This window comes from Mrakia frigida (genome assembly GCF_051309035.1).
Source record: "Mrakia frigida strain ATCC 22029 unplaced genomic scaffold BDY24scaffold_22, whole genome shotgun sequence".
In the NCBI taxonomy this organism is placed as follows: domain Eukaryota; kingdom Fungi; phylum Basidiomycota; class Tremellomycetes; order Cystofilobasidiales; family Mrakiaceae; genus Mrakia; species Mrakia frigida.
In genome coordinates, this window is record NW_027481259.1 from 469,196 (window position 1) to 485,894 (window position 16,699).

A 16,699-nucleotide genomic window follows, 5' to 3' on the forward strand; every position below is an offset into this window, starting at 1 on the left:
GTCTCTCTGCCTTTGGACGCTACTGTAGATTCATCTCGTTGTTGTTCATATCAGAGCTCCAGGACTCTTTGCTTCACACCATACACTGTTTCGGTGGGACGCTGATGCTGTCCATCTTACATGTGTCTTGAGGAGAAAAGGACTTCGACACGTCTCTCAAACCACGCGTAAAGTTTCCCTCTTCGGGGGTAGTTTGCAAGCCTCATCTAGGCTGAAACAAATCTACGAGAAAAGCACTCAAGTTCCACAGGAGAGAGTTTGCTCCCAGGGTTTCCTCTTGATGAAACGAAGACGTCGGAAGACAGCTCTGCAAAAAAAAAGGAAAACGAAAACGAGGGTGCCTTCTCTCCCCGACTCCCCGCCGCCGCTCTCTCTGCTTCGACTTTGATCGTCTTCATCAGAAGCGTCGCCTCGGGGAGCTTTCAGCACGTTGTGAGCTACTTATTAGGAAGGAGGCAGTTCAGTGAGACATAACAGAGTTGAGTTGAAACAAGAGAGCCCTTCAGCCGCGAGCGAGATCTACAAGCTTCTCTCCTGCTTTTCGGATCCACGGGCAAGAGACAGAATGAGCTTCAGAAGAGTTCATTCTTCGTCTCGATTTTCCTTCTGCTCTTCCCGGAAGATCCCAGCATGCTGATCGTCCAAGGGCAAAAAACGTGTGAAGGAAGAGGAGGAGAGGAAGATCCGAGGTCCCCCTCCCCCCCTCCCTCTTTTGACGCGTCGTGTTCTTCTTCCCTTTCCCCTCCTTCCGAGACAGAAAAAAAGAAGACACGCACACCAGCGAAGGGGCAAAGCAGGGGCAAACCCACGCTCGTTTGGAGCTAACTGACTGGAAGGATCAACCCTTGAAAATCTGAACCGCCTCTGTAAGCCGATCAGCCCCATAGCCGGAAAGTACGAAAACCAGGACCCCGTTGAGTAGGCTACGTTAGGATAATATAGCATATGTTACAGTTCTTGGAGAGTTCGAGGTCTGTTCATTACGGTTCTAAACAGTTTGGAGGTTTTTGAACGGATAAAGGACGAGCTCGAGACGAGACTGCGACGCGTCCGAAACCGTTCAAAAACTTGAAACCCGTATGCAAACGAGGTCGAAACGGACCAAGAACCAGTCAGAAACCGGGGAGGAACAGTCTAAAACGGTTAAGAAACCCAGAAACCGTTCAAGACTAGAAAAAAACCCGTTCAAGAACGGTTTTGAGGTTCAGAGACGGTTCGAATTCGGTTTGCGTTCGGTTCAGGATTGGTTCCTGTCGGGTTCAAAATTGGTTCCTGACGGTCCCAAAACAGTCCAGGACCCAAAAACGGTTCAGGACTGTTCTTTAACAGTTTTTCCCTGGTTTTTGAGCTGTTTGATAACCGAAAGAGAACTGTAGCAGTGCTGCGAGCGACCGAAAGCGGTTTCCGAACGGTCGCTCGACCAGACGCGTCTCGTCCAGGACGGTTTCTCACGAGTTTTCTTCTGTTCAGCGTTCTTCTCGGCGGCTACAGCGTCCAGAGCTATACTCATCGGTCAGCGAAAGCTACATGGTCGCCTTGAGAAAATTTCTGGCCCTTCGTGATGTCAGTTTTTGAGACAAACTGTCATTGAATGACCCTTGCTCCTTCCCTTTCCCTTAAATAGTCCTCTCCGTCTCCTCTATATATGCTTCTCCATCTCTTTACTCTTTTATCTTACTCTCGTGTTCTCTCAGGCGTTCCTTAAGAAGCTGAGCCCGGTCGCTCGACGCTCTCAACTCAACGGCCTCCTTTCTCTACCTCCACTTCTCTCTCTTCCTTCTAGCTCTTTCGAGTTCTTTCTACACATTTCTAGTTACTGGTCACTTCCCGAGCTCTGGGTTTTGATGCCCAAGCCTCTCGTTTCCTAGAAAAGGAGGCCTTCTGCCTCCTCTCCCTGGACCTCTATCTTGACACAGCTTTGGATTCACACCCTCTTCTCTTTTCGAAAGCACCTATAGTCTTGAGAACCATCTGCTCATCCCTCTTGAACTTCCTCAACCTCTCCCTACGCGCCATCCTCACACAAACGAGAGACTCGGAGGTCCTCGACGACGAGATGCGCGACGCTTCTCTTCCCTCCCTCTTCCCTTACATCAGAACACTTCCAGAGAGTAGCAGTATCATCGTAATAGGAAGAGACTCTCTATTGAGAGCCAAGGGAAAATTTTGTACGCGCTGCTGGAGGCTGCTTGACGACCAGAAGCCTGGTTTCCTCTTCCCTCCCTGCCTCCTCGTCATCCTCCCCTCAACAGCATCGACATCCCCTCCCCCTTCCTTCTCCTCTTCCGCCAAGTCCCTCTTCCTTTCAACGAGACGATACCGTACCATCCTAGTGACAACTTTACCCTCGACTTTGGATCTCTCGGCCCCTTCCAACGTGGATGGAGGAGTCGAAGGAGGAGCAGTGCTCTGCGAGCTCACACGTTGGAGCGGAAGTGGTTCGTCTTCATTTCTCCTTCATATTTCGTCTATCAACTTTTCTCGACCTCCTCCATAAGTCTCGCTGGTACGACTTCCCCTGGTGGAGGTTTGGGCTCTGGATGGCCGGTTTGAGGCTGTCGAGATGGGCTCGAGCACGGAGGGAAGGAAGGAGGAAGGAAGCGAGCGGGCGACCTTCCTTCTTCTTCTCTTCGCCCACTCTCTGTTCTTTCTGCAGCGGACTCTCTCCTGACGGGCTGATGGGTGTGTGGGTGTTTACAGATTCACGGCGAAGTTTTGGGTCAGGAAACTGACTGACAGCTGAGAGAGCTCGATCATCGACTTCCTTCCCTCCTTCCTTCCCTCCTTCCTTCCCATCCACGTCCCATCCACATCCCTAGACTTCGCGACCAGATTTCGACCTTTGCTGACCATCGACTCCTCTGTTTCTTATCGAATCAGCAGTCGGAACTTCCTCGTTCGGTCCTCGCTCGTCCATCGTCTCCTTCATCTCTCCTTCTTCGAAGTCAAACGCTGACCTTTCCCTCTTCCATCTCGCCATGGCAGTCGATCCTCTGGTTCATCCCCCTCTCTAGCAGCCTCTAATACGCCATACCACTCCTGACTCTGTTTCTGGCGGTCCTCTCAGCTCGACTGTTGAGAATCGCTTGCTTCGAACAACACTCGTGAGCTTGCTTTCATCTCCCTTCCTTCTTCGACGTTCGAACTAGACTGACGTTCTTCTGTCTCGACCTTCCTCTCTCTTCGCAACCAACTTCAACCGTTCTGTCTCCCTTCCCCGTCTCTAGGGAAGGATTGGATCCCTCGAGTCGTCGTTCGGAGCAGCTTTCGAGGAAGGATCGACTCGGAGCGAAGGGACTTCGACTCGAAGAGCTGAGTCGCACGACTTGTGGTGAGTTTCTGTTCTTAGACCTCTTCCGTCTTCGAGATCTGCTCGAAGGTCGTGTGGGTGGATGGGATCTCTCGTTTGGGCTGGAGCTTGGCTCGGGGCGTTGGGTTCTTGGACTCGGGGATGCGTCGAGGAGGGAGGGAGCGACGACGACGCGCCTCGTATAGTTTCGCTTCGATTTCTTGCATTTCTAGTATCTAGCTAGCTTCCGTAGTATCTGCGATGACCTTTCATCGTACTCTCGCGCCTGCTGCTGTCCTGGAGCAAGAGCTAGAGCCAATCAGAGAAACGAAAGAAACTCGACGCGACGGTCTCCCTCCCGTCGAAAACTCTCCTCTACCCGTCCTTACCGTTTATAACGAGACGATTAATGGACAGAAACTGATAAATACTGTACTAAACTACACGACTACCATAGTCAAACTCTCCAGAACCAGATGCGACCAAAGATAACCAGTTTTGAACCGCTCGTGAACCGCTCGAGAACCGCTCGAGAACCGCTCGAGAACCGAACTCGAACCGATCCCAAACCGATCCTCTCTCGTTCCTCCTCCGTTCTTGGACGCTACCCGAGGCTAGGCTAGGCTACATAACTCGAAACCGTTTTCGAGGTTTCTAACGGTTTCATACCATAACCTACCCTACTCGACAGAATTTTCACGGTTCTCGGTTTTAGGATTTTCCGGCAATGCCTTTAGCTCCGTTCTCTTTCAACGCAACTCTCTCTCTCGGGCGTTCCAACTTGACGCGTTCTGTCCCTCTTGCAGCCTTCGTGTTCGTTGAAAGGCGAGAGGGGATAGGAAGTTTTTTGGTGTTGGTTGGTGCTCGACCGATTTGAGGAAAGTTGCGTTTCGATGGAGGAAGGAGGGAAAGAAGCAAGGGGAGTGGGAAGGAGGATTTGCTTCAGAAGGCGGGGGGAGGGAGGGCTGGAAGTGACGTGGGACGGTCGATCTCAGGTACTGCTAAATTACAGCCCTTCCTTCCCCCTCGTTTCTCTCCGTTCTTTGCTCTTTCCTCTCCCTCTTCTTCCTTCCAGCTCCCTTTCCTCTCCCTCTCTCTCTCACGCACCACTTCCCTTTCAACCCTCACTCAACTCCCCTTCCACCAGTCTCCCTTTTCTTCGGCCTCGACCAACTCCTGGCCCCTTTGTCGGTAAGTCTCAATCTCTTAGCCCCTTTTCTAATCGTTCGTTCCTCAATAAAGTCGCTAAACCTCCTTTCTGTTCTTTCTTTCTCCACAGCCTCTCGCTTCCCTTCTTCCTTCCTCAGCTCCCCAACTCCCATCCTCCTCCTCCTGCCGCCATCGGATGCCCATGATCTTCGACGAAGCTCTCTCCGAGGAAGGTCGACCTTCGTTGCCTTCGATCCATTCGCTCTTTGCCATCACCAAACCAGGTCAGTCCTCGAGTTGAGCTCGTGCTCTCGCTCTCTCTGAATTTCAGCATCTCTACCTCTCCCTTCGCTCGTTCGAATTACTGACTCTGTACACGTCTCTCCACCTTCTTTACATTCCCTCAGATGCTCCTCGAGGAGTAGGCATCGCTCCGAGCAACTCGTCCTTCCCTGGAACTCTCTCCTCCACTTCTGCCTCTCGACCATCAGCCGAGTTCGACACCTTCTCCCTCTCATCGGCCTCCTCGGACAACAGATCCTCCCTCTCCTCGGTAGCCTCCAAAGGATCACCATCCGCGGACGCTCTCGTTCAACCTCCTACGACAACACCAACGACGTCGAAACCTCAAGGAGGAGGAGGAGGAGAAGGAGTCCGGTCGGTCGAACGTCAACGAGCTTGGATCGCCAGAGGATCCTTCGCAGGAGAGTCCATCGATCCTCTCGCTTCAGCTCCTACGAACGGAGGAGGAGGAGGAAGCTCGATCTCTACTGTCCGACGATCAAGTGAGCTTTCAGGAAATGGAATTCCACAAGAACGCGGAGCCAACTCTTCCTTCGGCTGGTCCTCTCCATCTCGAGAGCACCCCCTTTCTCAATCGACCCCAAACCACCACCTCCTCCCTTCCTCCACTCCTTCCTCTTCTTCCCCTTACGGTCAACGACCCGGTTCTTCCTCTTCCTCCTCCACTTTCCTTCAGCAACAACAACAGCAATCTCCTTATCCTCCTCAGCAGCAGCAGCAAGCCTACGCTCCTCCTCCTCCTCGATCGTCCGAGACCGACCCCTCCCTTGGTTTCCGTCCTTCCTCCTCCTCTCAAAGGATCTCTTCCTTCTCGCACGTCCCTCCAGGCTCGATGGGTCGAATGCCGTCCTCTTCTTCATCGACCTCCGTCATGAGAGCTCCCTCTCCCGTTCGTCCCTACTCGGCACCTTGGGGAGGAGGGAACGGCGCAGGGAGCATCGCTGGTTTCGGGCGGGAAGGAGGAGGAGGGAGCGGCCTCGGAAGGGAGAACAACCTCGTCTTCTTCAACGACGACGAAGGATCTACCGTAGACGTCTCAGGAAGGAGGTTCAGGGAGGTTCCTTCTGGAAGGAGAGGCTCAGAGAACGAGGCTGGGTCTCGAAGAGGGAGTTTCGTGGGAGGAGCAGGCGGAGGAGTTGGACCGGATCGTTCCTCGTCCTTTGCTGGTCACCCTTCAACTGCCCATCCTTACCACGCCTACACCGTCCCTCCTAACGCTCATCACCACCTCCAGCAACAGCAGTATCAACCTCCTCCTCCTCCTCCCATGTCCGGACAGCAACCTCTCTTCCAGCCTCACCAAGTCTACTCTCCCGCTCCTCCTCCCTCTCAACAAACCCTCCCTTTCCCCTCTCAACCTCCTTTCCCCAACCCGAACTACTCCATCTCCTCTTGCTCCGCTCAGCAAGGAGGATACTACGCTCCTCCCTCTCAGCAACATCCTCACCAACTCCAGCAGCAACACCAACTCATCCCAACCTCCGCTCCTCCTCCTCTTCAACACCCTCTGAACCCTCATCCGAACGAATGGGCGAGGAGGAACTCTCTTCCAGCGACGCATCACTCGCAGAGAGTTCAGATGATGGCTCCTCCTCCCGTTCCTGCTCCTGTCTGGCACAGGGACGGGAACCAAGCGATGTTCGTTGCGGCGAGAGGAGGAGGAGGAGGGCAGAGCGGAGGAGAGGTGATGAGGAGAGCTAGCGACGGAGATATCCTTACGGGTTCGTCTCGTTCGAGTGGAGCGGTGAAGGAAGCGAAGTACGATTGTTCGTTCTGTGGGAAGAGGTTCAACAGACCTAGTTCGTTGAAGGTTCGTTCAGGCTTTCCTTTCTCTCTCTCTTCCTTCCCTCTTCTCGTTCTGACCTCCGTTCTCGTCTCGTCCCCTCTCCTGGCGCAGATCCACACCTACTCCCACACCGGCGAGAAACCCTTCGTCTGCACCCACTCTCAGTGCGGTAGGAAGTTCTCCGTTCAGTCCAACCTCAAGTGAGTCCCAACCAGTCCCCTCAAAACATCCTCCTCGTTTCTTCTTTTCCAAATCGTTCGCTGACCTGACCCCGTTTCTTACCCACAGACGTCACGCCCGAACCCACTCCTCCGCTTCGACGGTCTCGTCCTCTCACGTCGGATCGGATCCTTCGAGACCTTCGTCGTCGACTTCGGCTGCTTCTGGACGATCGTTCGATCCTGAGGCGGACGCGGAGGGAGACGACGAGTGAACGGAACGAGACGCGTTCGTTCCCTCTCCCTCTTCTCCCCACTTCCTTCCCCTTTGCTTTGCTTTGCTTTCTCTCCACTCTCCAAGCCCTCCTTTCTCCAGTTCGCTTTTGCTTTTTTGACCCACACACCTTCTCTTTCTCTCTCCTTCTCGCTATCCAAGCCTGCCTGCTGCTTTCCACTCCTTTCTTTCTCCCTCTCTCTCCTTTCGTTTCCTTCTCTCCCGCGTGCCACCCAAACTGTATCCCCTTGTTTTCGACCCTCTTTACACTCCACTACGTTATCCCTCCATACTTTTGCTTTCGCTCCCTCCCTAGTCGTTAGCTCCCATCCGAGCTCGTCTTTCCCTCCTAGTCTAGTTTTCTTTGCTTTCTCTTTCTCGTTCCCTCTCTTTTCGGAAGATTGTATCGTTATCACCATGAACCCCCCCACAGATGTCTTTTTCTTTTGCTCTTCAACTTTTGGGTGCGTTTCGTGAGAGGGAAAGAAAGGAAGAGCACGTTCGAGAGGAAGGGCTGAAAGAGGGGAGGAGGGAGAGTTGATGCTCAACGACCAGCATCCCCTCGATCTTGACTCGAGCTCGATGTTCATCTGATCCTCGTTTCGATAGTAACGTAATGAAGAATTCGTCTCATCGATCGACCTACCTCCCAACAACTCAGTCGAACAAGAAGGAGGAGGAGCAGCAGCAGCAACACCGAGCTCAACCCTCAGCTCGGACGGGTATCTCCTTCTCCTCTCCCATCCTCCTCTCCCTCCTCCTCACCCTCGCCTTCCTCGCTTCCCAAACCTCCTCTTTACCATCCTTCCTCCAACTCAACTCGAACAATCCCAAGAAGAGCACTGGGTTCGACGAAGTCTTCTCCTTCGTGAGACTTCGCTTCCCTCCTCCCTTCGACTCGACTCGAGCTCACCCTCCTTGACCTTCCTCTTGTTCTAGTTGGGCCCTTACTCGCCTTATATAAACCAACCGAGTGCTCAAGGAGTCGAATATGAGCTCCCGGAGGGTTGTGAGGTCTCGCAGGTCAACGTTGTGAGTCAACCAAAGTCTCGGAGGAGGGAAGTCGGGCTGACCATCTCTCTCTTCTTTGCGATCAAAGCTCCAGCGACATGGTGCTAGATGTGAGCCACTCTCCTCGATATCTCTTAGACGATTGAGATGCTGACATGATCTTCGATGGGGCTAAAGACCCAACCTCAGGAGCAAAAACTCTCATCCAAACCGCTCTCCTCAAGCTCAAGGACATCGACGTCTCCAGCCTTCCTTCGGATTCACTGTTCAGGTTCTTGGAGGGGTACGAGTTCAAGGCGGAGCCTGATCAGCTAACTGATTATGGGAGGAAGGAGTGAGCCGCTTCTCTCCCTGCGACTCATGTGGAGGTGAGAAGCGAGCCGAGCGAGGAACATCGGAGCTGATCTCGTTTGGTTGTTGGTTTCGAAGAGCCTACGACGCAGGATCGTTCTTCTCGGAACGGTACTGGGAGGGGTTCAAGGATAGGAAGGGGGTATGGGTGAGATCGAGTGGGCAGGAGAGGGTGGTGGAGAGTGGGAGGTTCTTTATGCAGGTGAGTTTGGAGGAACGCGTCCTGTGTTTTGTTCTCGTTTCTCGAGGAGTACTGACGAGCGTGCTTGTTTTCGGCGTTGTAGGGTTTCGAAGGGAAGCCTTTCCTTCTAGGGAACGTTTCTGCGTTGCCTGAGGTGGATATGCTCGTTTCGGAGGAGGAGGTGCGTCGCGTCTTCGTTTACTTTTCCCTTCGCCTCTTCGCTCCGCTGACCGTCCGTCGATCCTCTTTCCTTTCGTTCAACCAGGGATGTGTCAATCCCCTCTCAGTCTACACCTGTGAAGCGGATAACAACCTCAGTCCTGTCAGTTTCATTCCGACGATCTTTCTCTCGTTTTTCTCGACCTCGAAGCTGATCTGACCTTCTCGTCGCGTCGAATCGAATCGATTAGCACCCTGGTCAGATCGCCGAGAGGGAATGGCTCGGGACATTTGGACCTGCTGTAGCGGCGAGGATTAACCGGTTGCTTCCTGGAGCGAATCTTTCGACGAGCAACATCCTAAGGTGCGTTCTTGTTTCAGGTCGACGGGAAGCTCAAAACACGATGAACTGACGTCCTTCTCGTTCCTCATTTCGCCCCAGTCTGATGAGCCTCTGTGGATTCGACAGTCTTCGGAAGGTTTCTCCGACGACGAGTCCGTGGTGCGACGTGTTCACGCTCGAGGAGTGGAAGCAGAACGAGTACTAGTGAGTCTGACGTCCTCCGCTGCTCTCGTTCGAACTCGAGCTCGACTCGCTCAAAGCTGACCTCTTCCATGTCTCGATGTTCCTAGCTACGACGTCTCCAAGTACTACGCTCACGCTCACGGATCTCCCTATGGGAAGGTGAAGGGAGCGTCGTTCGTTAACGAGCTCGTCGCTCGACTCATCGATTCAGAGCACGTCGTTCAGGCTGGAAGCTCGAATATGAGCTTGATTGGACCTCCTGGTGGAGAGAGGATCTTTGTTGGTGAGTATCCACTTGCGAATTCGTTGCTCCCAGGTGGAGGAGGTCGGTGGGACAGGGACGAGAGAGAGAGGGAGATGAGACGCGACGCTGACTCTCTTCTCTCTCCCTTCCTCTTTTCACGTAGATTTCTCTCACGACAACACGATGGCAGAGATACTAGCTGCTCTAGAGATGCTCAAGGTAACACCCTTCCTTCTCGAAATGGCTCCAGGTCCGACGTTGAGATGCTAACTTACTTTCTTCCCTTTCTCTTGCTTCGAAGGACGTTGACGACCTTCCGACTCGACCACACCCTATACCCCTACACGACTTTGTGGTTTCCAAGGTCGTTCCATTCTCTGGGCGATTCGTGTTCGAGAGGATAACCTGCTCGTCGACCTCGTCTCGCTTTGGACGCGCCTCGACGACGAGAGAAAGGACGTTCGTACGGACCCTCATCAAGTCAGTCAGCATCTTTTACTTCCTTTTCGGGTTTCGGAGGGTACCTGATGTATCGCTTCTCACATTTTCAGGCGACTGACCACCTCCTTCCTTCATTTAAACAGCGACGCGATTCAAACGACGAAGAAGTTCGGCGACGGCCTCGTCCCTCTTCCTTCCTTCCTCAAGACGGTCTCTTTCGCTCAGGGAGGTGGGAATTGGACTCAGTGCGAGGTCCCGCGGATATAGATGCATCTCCGTGCAGGCGTGTGGAAAGGGAAGCAGGAGGGGAGAGGAGGGAGGGCGTCCTTCGCCGTCGGTCGAGTCCTTGTCGCTTATGTCGTTTTTTTGCTCCGATTTCGTAGTGACCATCTTCCCTACCATAGCTTAGAGGCAGACTTTTTTTTGGCCCACCTTTAGAGAAAGTTGCTCCGAATGGACGGCCGCGTCGAGTCTTCGTCGCCGCATCGAAATTGTCCCGCTTCTCTTCATCTTTCCTTCAGGACTCGCTTCCAAAGAAGATCCTCAAACCTTCTACTTTGTTCTGCCATCCGCTCTTGTCTCTCTCTCAGCTTCTTCTCGTGTTGTCTCTTCCCATAAGCTTAAGCTTTCAGGTCGAATGGGGAGATGACCGTCGCGAAGAAGCCCAGCCTTCTTTCCCCGATTGAGAGACAAAGGGCAGATTTTCTTTCCTTCTCTATCTCGCCTTGCTTCTTCCTCCCTCCTATACCTGCGCGACCTCATCAAAATAAAAGAAAGACGCGCCAGAAAGACAACAAGCTTCGATCGTTATTCCAATCAAGACCGGTTTCCCTTTCCTTCCCTCAACCGCTTCGACCTCTCCTTCCCTTCCTCCCTTCCCGTCCCTCTCTTCTCCATCTCCCTCCCTTCTCACCACACTCAGTCTCCCTTCTCTATATACCAGCCCTCTCTTCCGAAGCAAAGGAGGCCCTTCTCTCCCAAGGCGATCCTTCTCTTCGTTCCCTCGGTTTCCCTTCCAAGGTCGCCAACACGCGTCCTTCCTTCCTTCCCTCCTCCTCTCCTTCCTCTGCGATCCGGATTATCGCTTTCTCTCTACAACAACCTCGACTATACAAAGGGATAACCAGAGCACTCGGTCTCTATTGGTGAGTTACACGCAAAGAAGGAGGAGAGGAACGAAAGGAGAGCGTCCCTGTTGACTGACACCTTCGCGCTGTCTTCCTCCTTTCCCCTCGCCTCGTCCTCGACAACAGCTTCCTCTTTCTTTCCTTCCGAACCACTCAAGCACCGCCTCGCCCTACTCTACTCTAACCACCAGCCCTTCCCTCCCTGGAAAACCATGGCTTCAACCAGCAGCAACCTCAACGCTTCCACCTCCTCCGCGACCTCGGCATCCTCAGAGCTCGCTGCTCCTCCGGTCAGTACTCCAGAGCAGAGAGGAAGGGAGGAGATCCTTTTAGCAGCTAGGAAGAAGGTTAGTAACCTCATCGCAGCTATACTTTCCTCTGAGGGCGAACGGTTGCCGAGAGAGAACGAAAGCTGACCTCTCACTCTCACCCTCCTTCCTTCCCTCGCTCCCCTCTCTCTCCTCTCTCGTTTTTTCCACCCCCTCTCTCTCTTCAGCTCAAAAACTATCGAAAAGGAAAACGATCCGTTACCAAACGATCTTCCATCTCCTCCTCCATCGCTTCAGGAACGTCCATCTCGTCCTCCCTCTCTCAAAACTCGCTCTCCTCGCTAGCAGGAGGAGCAGGATCCCCCTCTCCTTCGCCTTCCTCCTCCTCCCATCCCGCGACCTCGCCTTCCTCGGCTCAGAAGAGACATCACCACAGGAAATCCTCAGCAGCAGGATCCGCTTCTTCCCTCAAATCCATCATCTCGAGATCCAAGAGCAGTCCGTTCGGGTTGGACAGCGTTTCAGTCGGAGGACCCAGCAGCAACCTCAGCCCAACGAACAAGAGCTCGAGCAGTCCTGGGAAGAACAAGGGACACGGTCACTCGAGGAGCATATCCATCTCGGGAGGAAGACCTTCTCCTCTAGGTCTAGGACCTTCGCCTACAAGATCGGCAAACCCTCTTACCACTCCCGTTTCACCTTCACCCTCCCGTCGACCAACTTCGATGATCCTCCCTCGTCCTCGACCCTCTTCCTTCATGGCCTCGAGTCCCTCTCCTTCCTTCACCTCCTCGTTCAACACCTCCAGCCCTTCCACCTCTCACTTCCCTACCTCGCCCGTTGCACCACCATCACCAGGAAAGCAACGGCCAGCTTCCAAACGACACTCGCATCGACGGTCGCTCTCGGTTTCGACAAGGAGGGAGTCGCTCGACGTTATGCTTCTCCCAGGAGCGGCAGCCAAGTTCCAAGCTCAGGAGGAGAGGGACTCTGGATTGTCAGCTGTAGATGTTAGGAAGAGAGCTTTGGAGGCTTTGGAAGGGAAGAGGTCGCCGGCGATGGGTTCGAACGGGTGGGGAGGAGGAGCGGTCCAGGAGGCTGAGAAGATCGTGATGCCTGATCTGAGCGACGATAATGCTATCGTTGAAGCTGAGGGTGAGTGCACGTTCCTCTTTGCTGGCACGAATCTCAACTGATCGCTCACTCGATTTGTCGCCGATCCAGAGTCCCAACCCTTCGCTTTCCCTACCTCCCAATCCTCGTCCTCCTCCTCTCGACTCGCCAAACGCAACTCGTTCGGGAAACGACTACCAGCTTCGGTCCTCCTCTCCCTCTCCTCCATCGGATCCAACTCTCCCAACTCCTCCTCGTCGTCGTCCTCTTCTACCACTCCTTCCTCCCTCTCGCCAGGATTCGGAGCGTCAGGCAGTCCGCCCACGACCATGTCGACGAGCCCAAGAACTGGAGTCGATGGCTTCTCGTCTTCGACAGGACTAGGAGGAATCGTCGAGGAAGAAGAGGAGGAGGAGGAAGAGGACGGGACGGCTAGTCTGCCTGGGGATGTCTACGTCCCTTCGAAGTTCGGAGGAGGAGGATTTGGAGGAACCACTCCAACCTGGTCGCCTCTTCCCCCTGCTTCAGCTCCAGCAGCTTCGTCGAGCTCATCGTTCGTCCACGAGGAGAAGAAGAGGTTCCAAACCTTCTCCTTCGCCAAACCGAGGATGTCGCCCACGCTCTCGCCTGAGCTCGACGCAGGACTCTCGTCCTCGTCGCCTTTCGCAGCTCCTCCTCCACCACCTCCAACGGTTCGAGCTCCCTCTCCTCCTCCCTTCCAATCCGCCCCAAAACCCATCGTCCCTGGAGATCGAATGAAGACGTTCTCGTTCGGAGCTCGTCCTCCCTCCCAACCTGCCCTCGTCGAACCTCCCGTCCTTCACCGCTCCCTCTCCTCTCCCACCCAGCTCTCGCCGACAGCGGAACCCGTTACCGAGACCAAGCGGTTCAAGACCTTCTCTTTCCCTCGAGGACCATCTCCACCTACCCAGTCGTCCTCTCAACTCGAGGAGGCTCTCGCTCTTCCTCCAACCGAGCTCGAGCCGTCGACGGATGAGGATCGAACTCCCATCCCAAGCTCGAACTTCTCCTTCCCTCCCTCCCCATCAGCCTCGTACACTCTTCCTCCAGCTACCTTCGGAGCACCATCACCACCTCCACCATCTCCTACCTCCACTCGACCAAAATCCACCACTTCCTCACCGTCAAAACGCGTCCTTCGACCTCTCACCCTCGCGTCTCCGGGACCCAACTCCTCTTTCACCTCCCCACCTCCTCGAGGTCTTCGAACTCTCAGTTTGAGTCTCGCTTCGCCTTCTCCCTCCCCTCGCAGCTCTCGATCGGACGCGTCAGGCTCCTCGTTCGGAGGATCACCAGCAGAAGGAGCCGCCATCCCCAGGTATGGAGGGATCGGAGTCGGTCGACCTCACCCGTCGAACAAAGCATCGTCCTCGATTTCGTCGTCGGTTTCGTCGGGATCCTCCTCCACTCCTTACGGTCGATCCGCTTCCTCTCCCTCCCCGTCGACACCAGGATCCGACAAAAGGCGATCCTCCATCTCCTACCACAAATCTCCAGCTCCCTCTCCCTCCGTCCCTCACGGTCGACCCGTCAGCGTCTCCCCTGCTCCCTCTCCTTCCATTGCTCTCTCTACCGGCACGCGAGGATCTCAACGAGGTCAAGCCAAGTGTCCTACTCGACCTATGTCCCTCGGGTCCTTCGAATCAGCCAACGTTCCTCACGCTCGACGGATCCTCTCGGACGTCGGAGAACGGGAAGAGGAGGAGGAGCCAACTGCTTCAATTCACGAGGAGGAGGACGAAGACGAGCACGTCCAGGAGGTCATCATTCCGAGTCGAGAGCACTTTGACTCGATCTCGTCTCCCAGCGGGAGATTGAGTCGAGACTTTGGTCGAGAAGAGGAGGAGGAAGGGGATCGAGATCAGGAGTTTGGGGATGCTTTGAGGGAGAGGCTGGAGATTGCGGAGGCTGAGAGGGACTCGCTGGCGGAGGATATCGATGGGTGGAGGTCGAGATGTAAAGGGTTGGAGGAGAAGTTGGCGGAGGAGAAGAGAATCGGTGGAGTCGAGAGAGATTTGGCACGGGAGAGGATTCGAAAACGTGAGCCATCTTGCTTCCCCTTTCTTCCTTCTTCCTTCAACCCTCACTGACTGTTCTCCCTTTTTGATGTCGTCTTCAGTCGGGGATCGACTCGCTTCCCTCGATTCAGCAACCTCAGCCTCGACCAAGGCTCCAGACGACACCGCCGCCGCTCACGTCGCAGCGCAGGCTCGACTCGTCAGTGAGATGCGAGACCAGCTCTTCTCCCTCGCTGCTTCTCTCGCTCGGTCGGAGGAGTGCAGGAAGGCCGCTGAGGATGCTGTCAAGGAGGAGATGGACATCAGGGAGAGGAAGATCGCCGAAGCGGTCGACGAGGATCGTCGTTCGAGAGAGGCCCAGTACGAGCAGGATCTCACCGAAGCCCTCGAGGAGGATCGTCGTTCTCGAGCACTCCAGATCGAACAGGACAAGGCTCGGACTCCTCCCACTCCTCCTCTCAGCAGCAACTCCTCCGGCAGCTCAACGATGTCCGGCGCGTCAGGATCGATGTCGAGGTTCTCGTTCGGAGCACCAACGTCAAGGACCAACTCACTCAGCGGATCAACGGACGTCGACGAGAACGAACCGTCGTACGGATCTTGGGGTGGAAAGAACGGAGCGGAGATCGATATGGTCGACTTCGGAGTTATTCCTACTCTGAGGCCGTTGGAGAGTTTGGTCGAGGAGGAGGAGGAAGAAGGGAGCGAAGGGGCGTACCTCGATCAGGAGGAGAGTTTCGACGAGAGCTTCGAGGAGAGCGACGACAACATCGCCTTGGGACTCGACATCGACGATGGACTCAGTCAGACCTCCGACAACTTCGGTCACGGACAATCGTACTCGGACGAAGAAGGACAGGACGTCGATCTCGCTCTTTACGACGACGAACTCGAACCTCCCACTCCGATGCCTCTCACTCCCGTCCAAAAAGTCAACGTCGACCTCCCAACCGTTACTCCTCGAACGCCTACCGTCACGGCTCCCTCCCCAGTCGTTTCCCTTCCCGCTTTCCTCCCTCCTACCTTCTCAGCATCGGCAGATGCACCAGCTCCGGATCCTCGTCGAGCCTCGATGGTCAAGCAATGGACGTTCCCCTCCGGACCCGCCGTCGCTACCCCTCCAGCTGAGGAACCTCTCGTCCTCTTCGCCAACCTCGAAGAAGACATCAAACCTTTCGCCGCCTGGTTCGTGCCAATCTCACCCAACCCGGAGACGGCCAACGACACCTTCCCCGTCCTCCCTCTCGACCACGTCCCTCCTCCCATCTCAACAGCCGCTACCTACTCCGGCGTTGGATACAACGATCCTCCTATCAGTGCCTTTGCCAACCCTTCCACTCCAAACCGAAATCCCATCTCCCCTACCGCCTATCGATCCTTCTCCGCTCCCCTCGCTCGAGCCAGTCCTCCCGTCTCCCGCTCAGCAACCTACAACAACCACGTCACCGTCCTCTCCTCTTCTTCCTTCACTTCCTCCGTTGGACCACCAGCATCAACCTCTTCCTCCCAAATCTCCTCCTCTCGATTCTCCTTCACCAACCTCGCCTCCTCCCTCGGTTCCTACGTCAAACCTTCGAGCGGAGGACCAGCAGCGGCCATCTGCTCCGTCGCTCCTCCGGTCCAGGACGAGTACGACGATGGAGCTAGTGCGATGGGACAGGAGAGTGGGCAATGGGTGCTGAGGGCTCATCAGGCGAGCGAAAGCATGAGTCCGAGGGTTTGGTCGACGCCAGAGTTCAACAACAGCGTCGAACTTCCCTCGCCGACTTCGGCTGCTTCAGGACGAGGAGGAGGCGCGAAGGGGAGGTTCGTGGACCCGAAGAGGCAGCCGGTCCCTTGGGGATCGCCTTTAAACCATCTGGACTTCAGGGAGGTGGGCTGTAAGTGTTCGGGTGGGGTGGTGATTGAGCTTTGAGCAGGAGTCGGGTCGTCCTCGTTTCTTTCTTCTTGCTTTCCTTTCGTTCCTCTTCTTTCTTCCCCTCTCCATCTCTTTCTATATACATCTCCCTCACGTTCCATGTTTTCTCTCCCTCTTCTATTGGTTTCGTTGGCTTTTCTTGATCTCTTCATGTTCGCTCTTTCCCTCTCTTCACTCTCTGTAACTCCCTTTGTTGATCATTTCGTTTCTTCCTTCCCTACTTTCTTTTTCTATTTTCTGCTGTGCAGAATTTGACATGCCTTCATCCTTTCTTGACGCTGGTGGGAACGGTATCGAGTCGGATGAATCGACCTCGACGCGACCTTCTCTTCTCACGCTTCAGCAGCGGGAACCTCAATTT

At 54.8% G+C, this 16,699-nt stretch overlaps 5 protein-coding genes across 5 annotated transcripts; 4 read left to right on the plus strand and 1 right to left on the minus strand.

Annotated features, from left to right (window-relative positions):
* Window positions 1-1,929: 1,929 nt before the first annotated feature.
* Window positions 1,930-3,241, plus strand: BDY24DRAFT_119216 (uncharacterized protein). Its single transcript, XM_076635923.1, has 3 exons — window positions 1,930-2,438; window positions 2,881-3,104; window positions 3,228-3,241. The coding sequence occupies exons 1-2, from the start codon at window positions 2,057-2,059 to the stop codon at window positions 3,012-3,014; spliced, it is 516 nt and encodes a 171-aa protein (XP_076495235.1). The 5' UTR covers window positions 1,930-2,056; the 3' UTR covers window positions 3,015-3,104; window positions 3,228-3,241.
* Window positions 3,242-6,428: 3,187 nt separating this feature from the next.
* BDY24DRAFT_342317 (uncharacterized protein) lies at window positions 6,429-6,731 on the plus strand (the record flags this gene model as incomplete). The annotated part of the gene is made up of 2 exons (XM_076637475.1): window positions 6,429-6,551; window positions 6,639-6,731. The coding sequence occupies 2 exons, from the start codon at window positions 6,429-6,431 to the stop codon at window positions 6,729-6,731; spliced, it is 216 nt and encodes a 71-aa protein (XP_076495236.1).
* A 37-nt stretch (window positions 6,732-6,768) lies between these two features.
* On the minus strand, window positions 6,769-7,416 carry BDY24DRAFT_119233 (uncharacterized protein). The gene has a single exon (XM_076635924.1). It carries the CDS (start codon window positions 7,376-7,378, stop codon window positions 6,806-6,808), a length of 573 nt encoding a protein of 190 aa, XP_076495237.1. The 5' UTR covers window positions 7,379-7,416; the 3' UTR covers window positions 6,769-6,805.
* A 91-nt stretch (window positions 7,417-7,507) lies between these two features.
* BDY24DRAFT_394541 (histidine phosphatase family protein) lies at window positions 7,508-10,289 on the plus strand. Its single transcript, XM_076641189.1, has 13 exons — window positions 7,508-7,827; window positions 7,899-7,991; window positions 8,059-8,080; window positions 8,148-8,304; window positions 8,400-8,523; window positions 8,606-8,683; window positions 8,768-8,824; window positions 8,913-9,025; window positions 9,104-9,208; window positions 9,295-9,470; window positions 9,595-9,650; window positions 9,733-9,911; window positions 10,016-10,289. The coding sequence occupies exons 1-13, from the start codon at window positions 7,576-7,578 to the stop codon at window positions 10,137-10,139; spliced, it is 1,536 nt and encodes a 511-aa protein (XP_076495238.1). The 5' UTR covers window positions 7,508-7,575; the 3' UTR covers window positions 10,140-10,289.
* Window positions 10,290-10,716: 427 nt separating this feature from the next.
* On the plus strand, window positions 10,717-16,468 carry BDY24DRAFT_119276 (uncharacterized protein). Its single transcript, XM_076635925.1, has 5 exons — window positions 10,717-11,017; window positions 11,126-11,346; window positions 11,496-12,423; window positions 12,493-14,442; window positions 14,522-16,468. Exons 2-5 carry the CDS (start codon window positions 11,212-11,214, stop codon window positions 16,333-16,335), a joined length of 4,827 nt encoding a protein of 1,608 aa, XP_076495239.1. The 5' UTR covers window positions 10,717-11,017; window positions 11,126-11,211; the 3' UTR covers window positions 16,336-16,468.
* The last annotated feature ends 231 nt before the right edge of the window (window positions 16,469-16,699 follow it).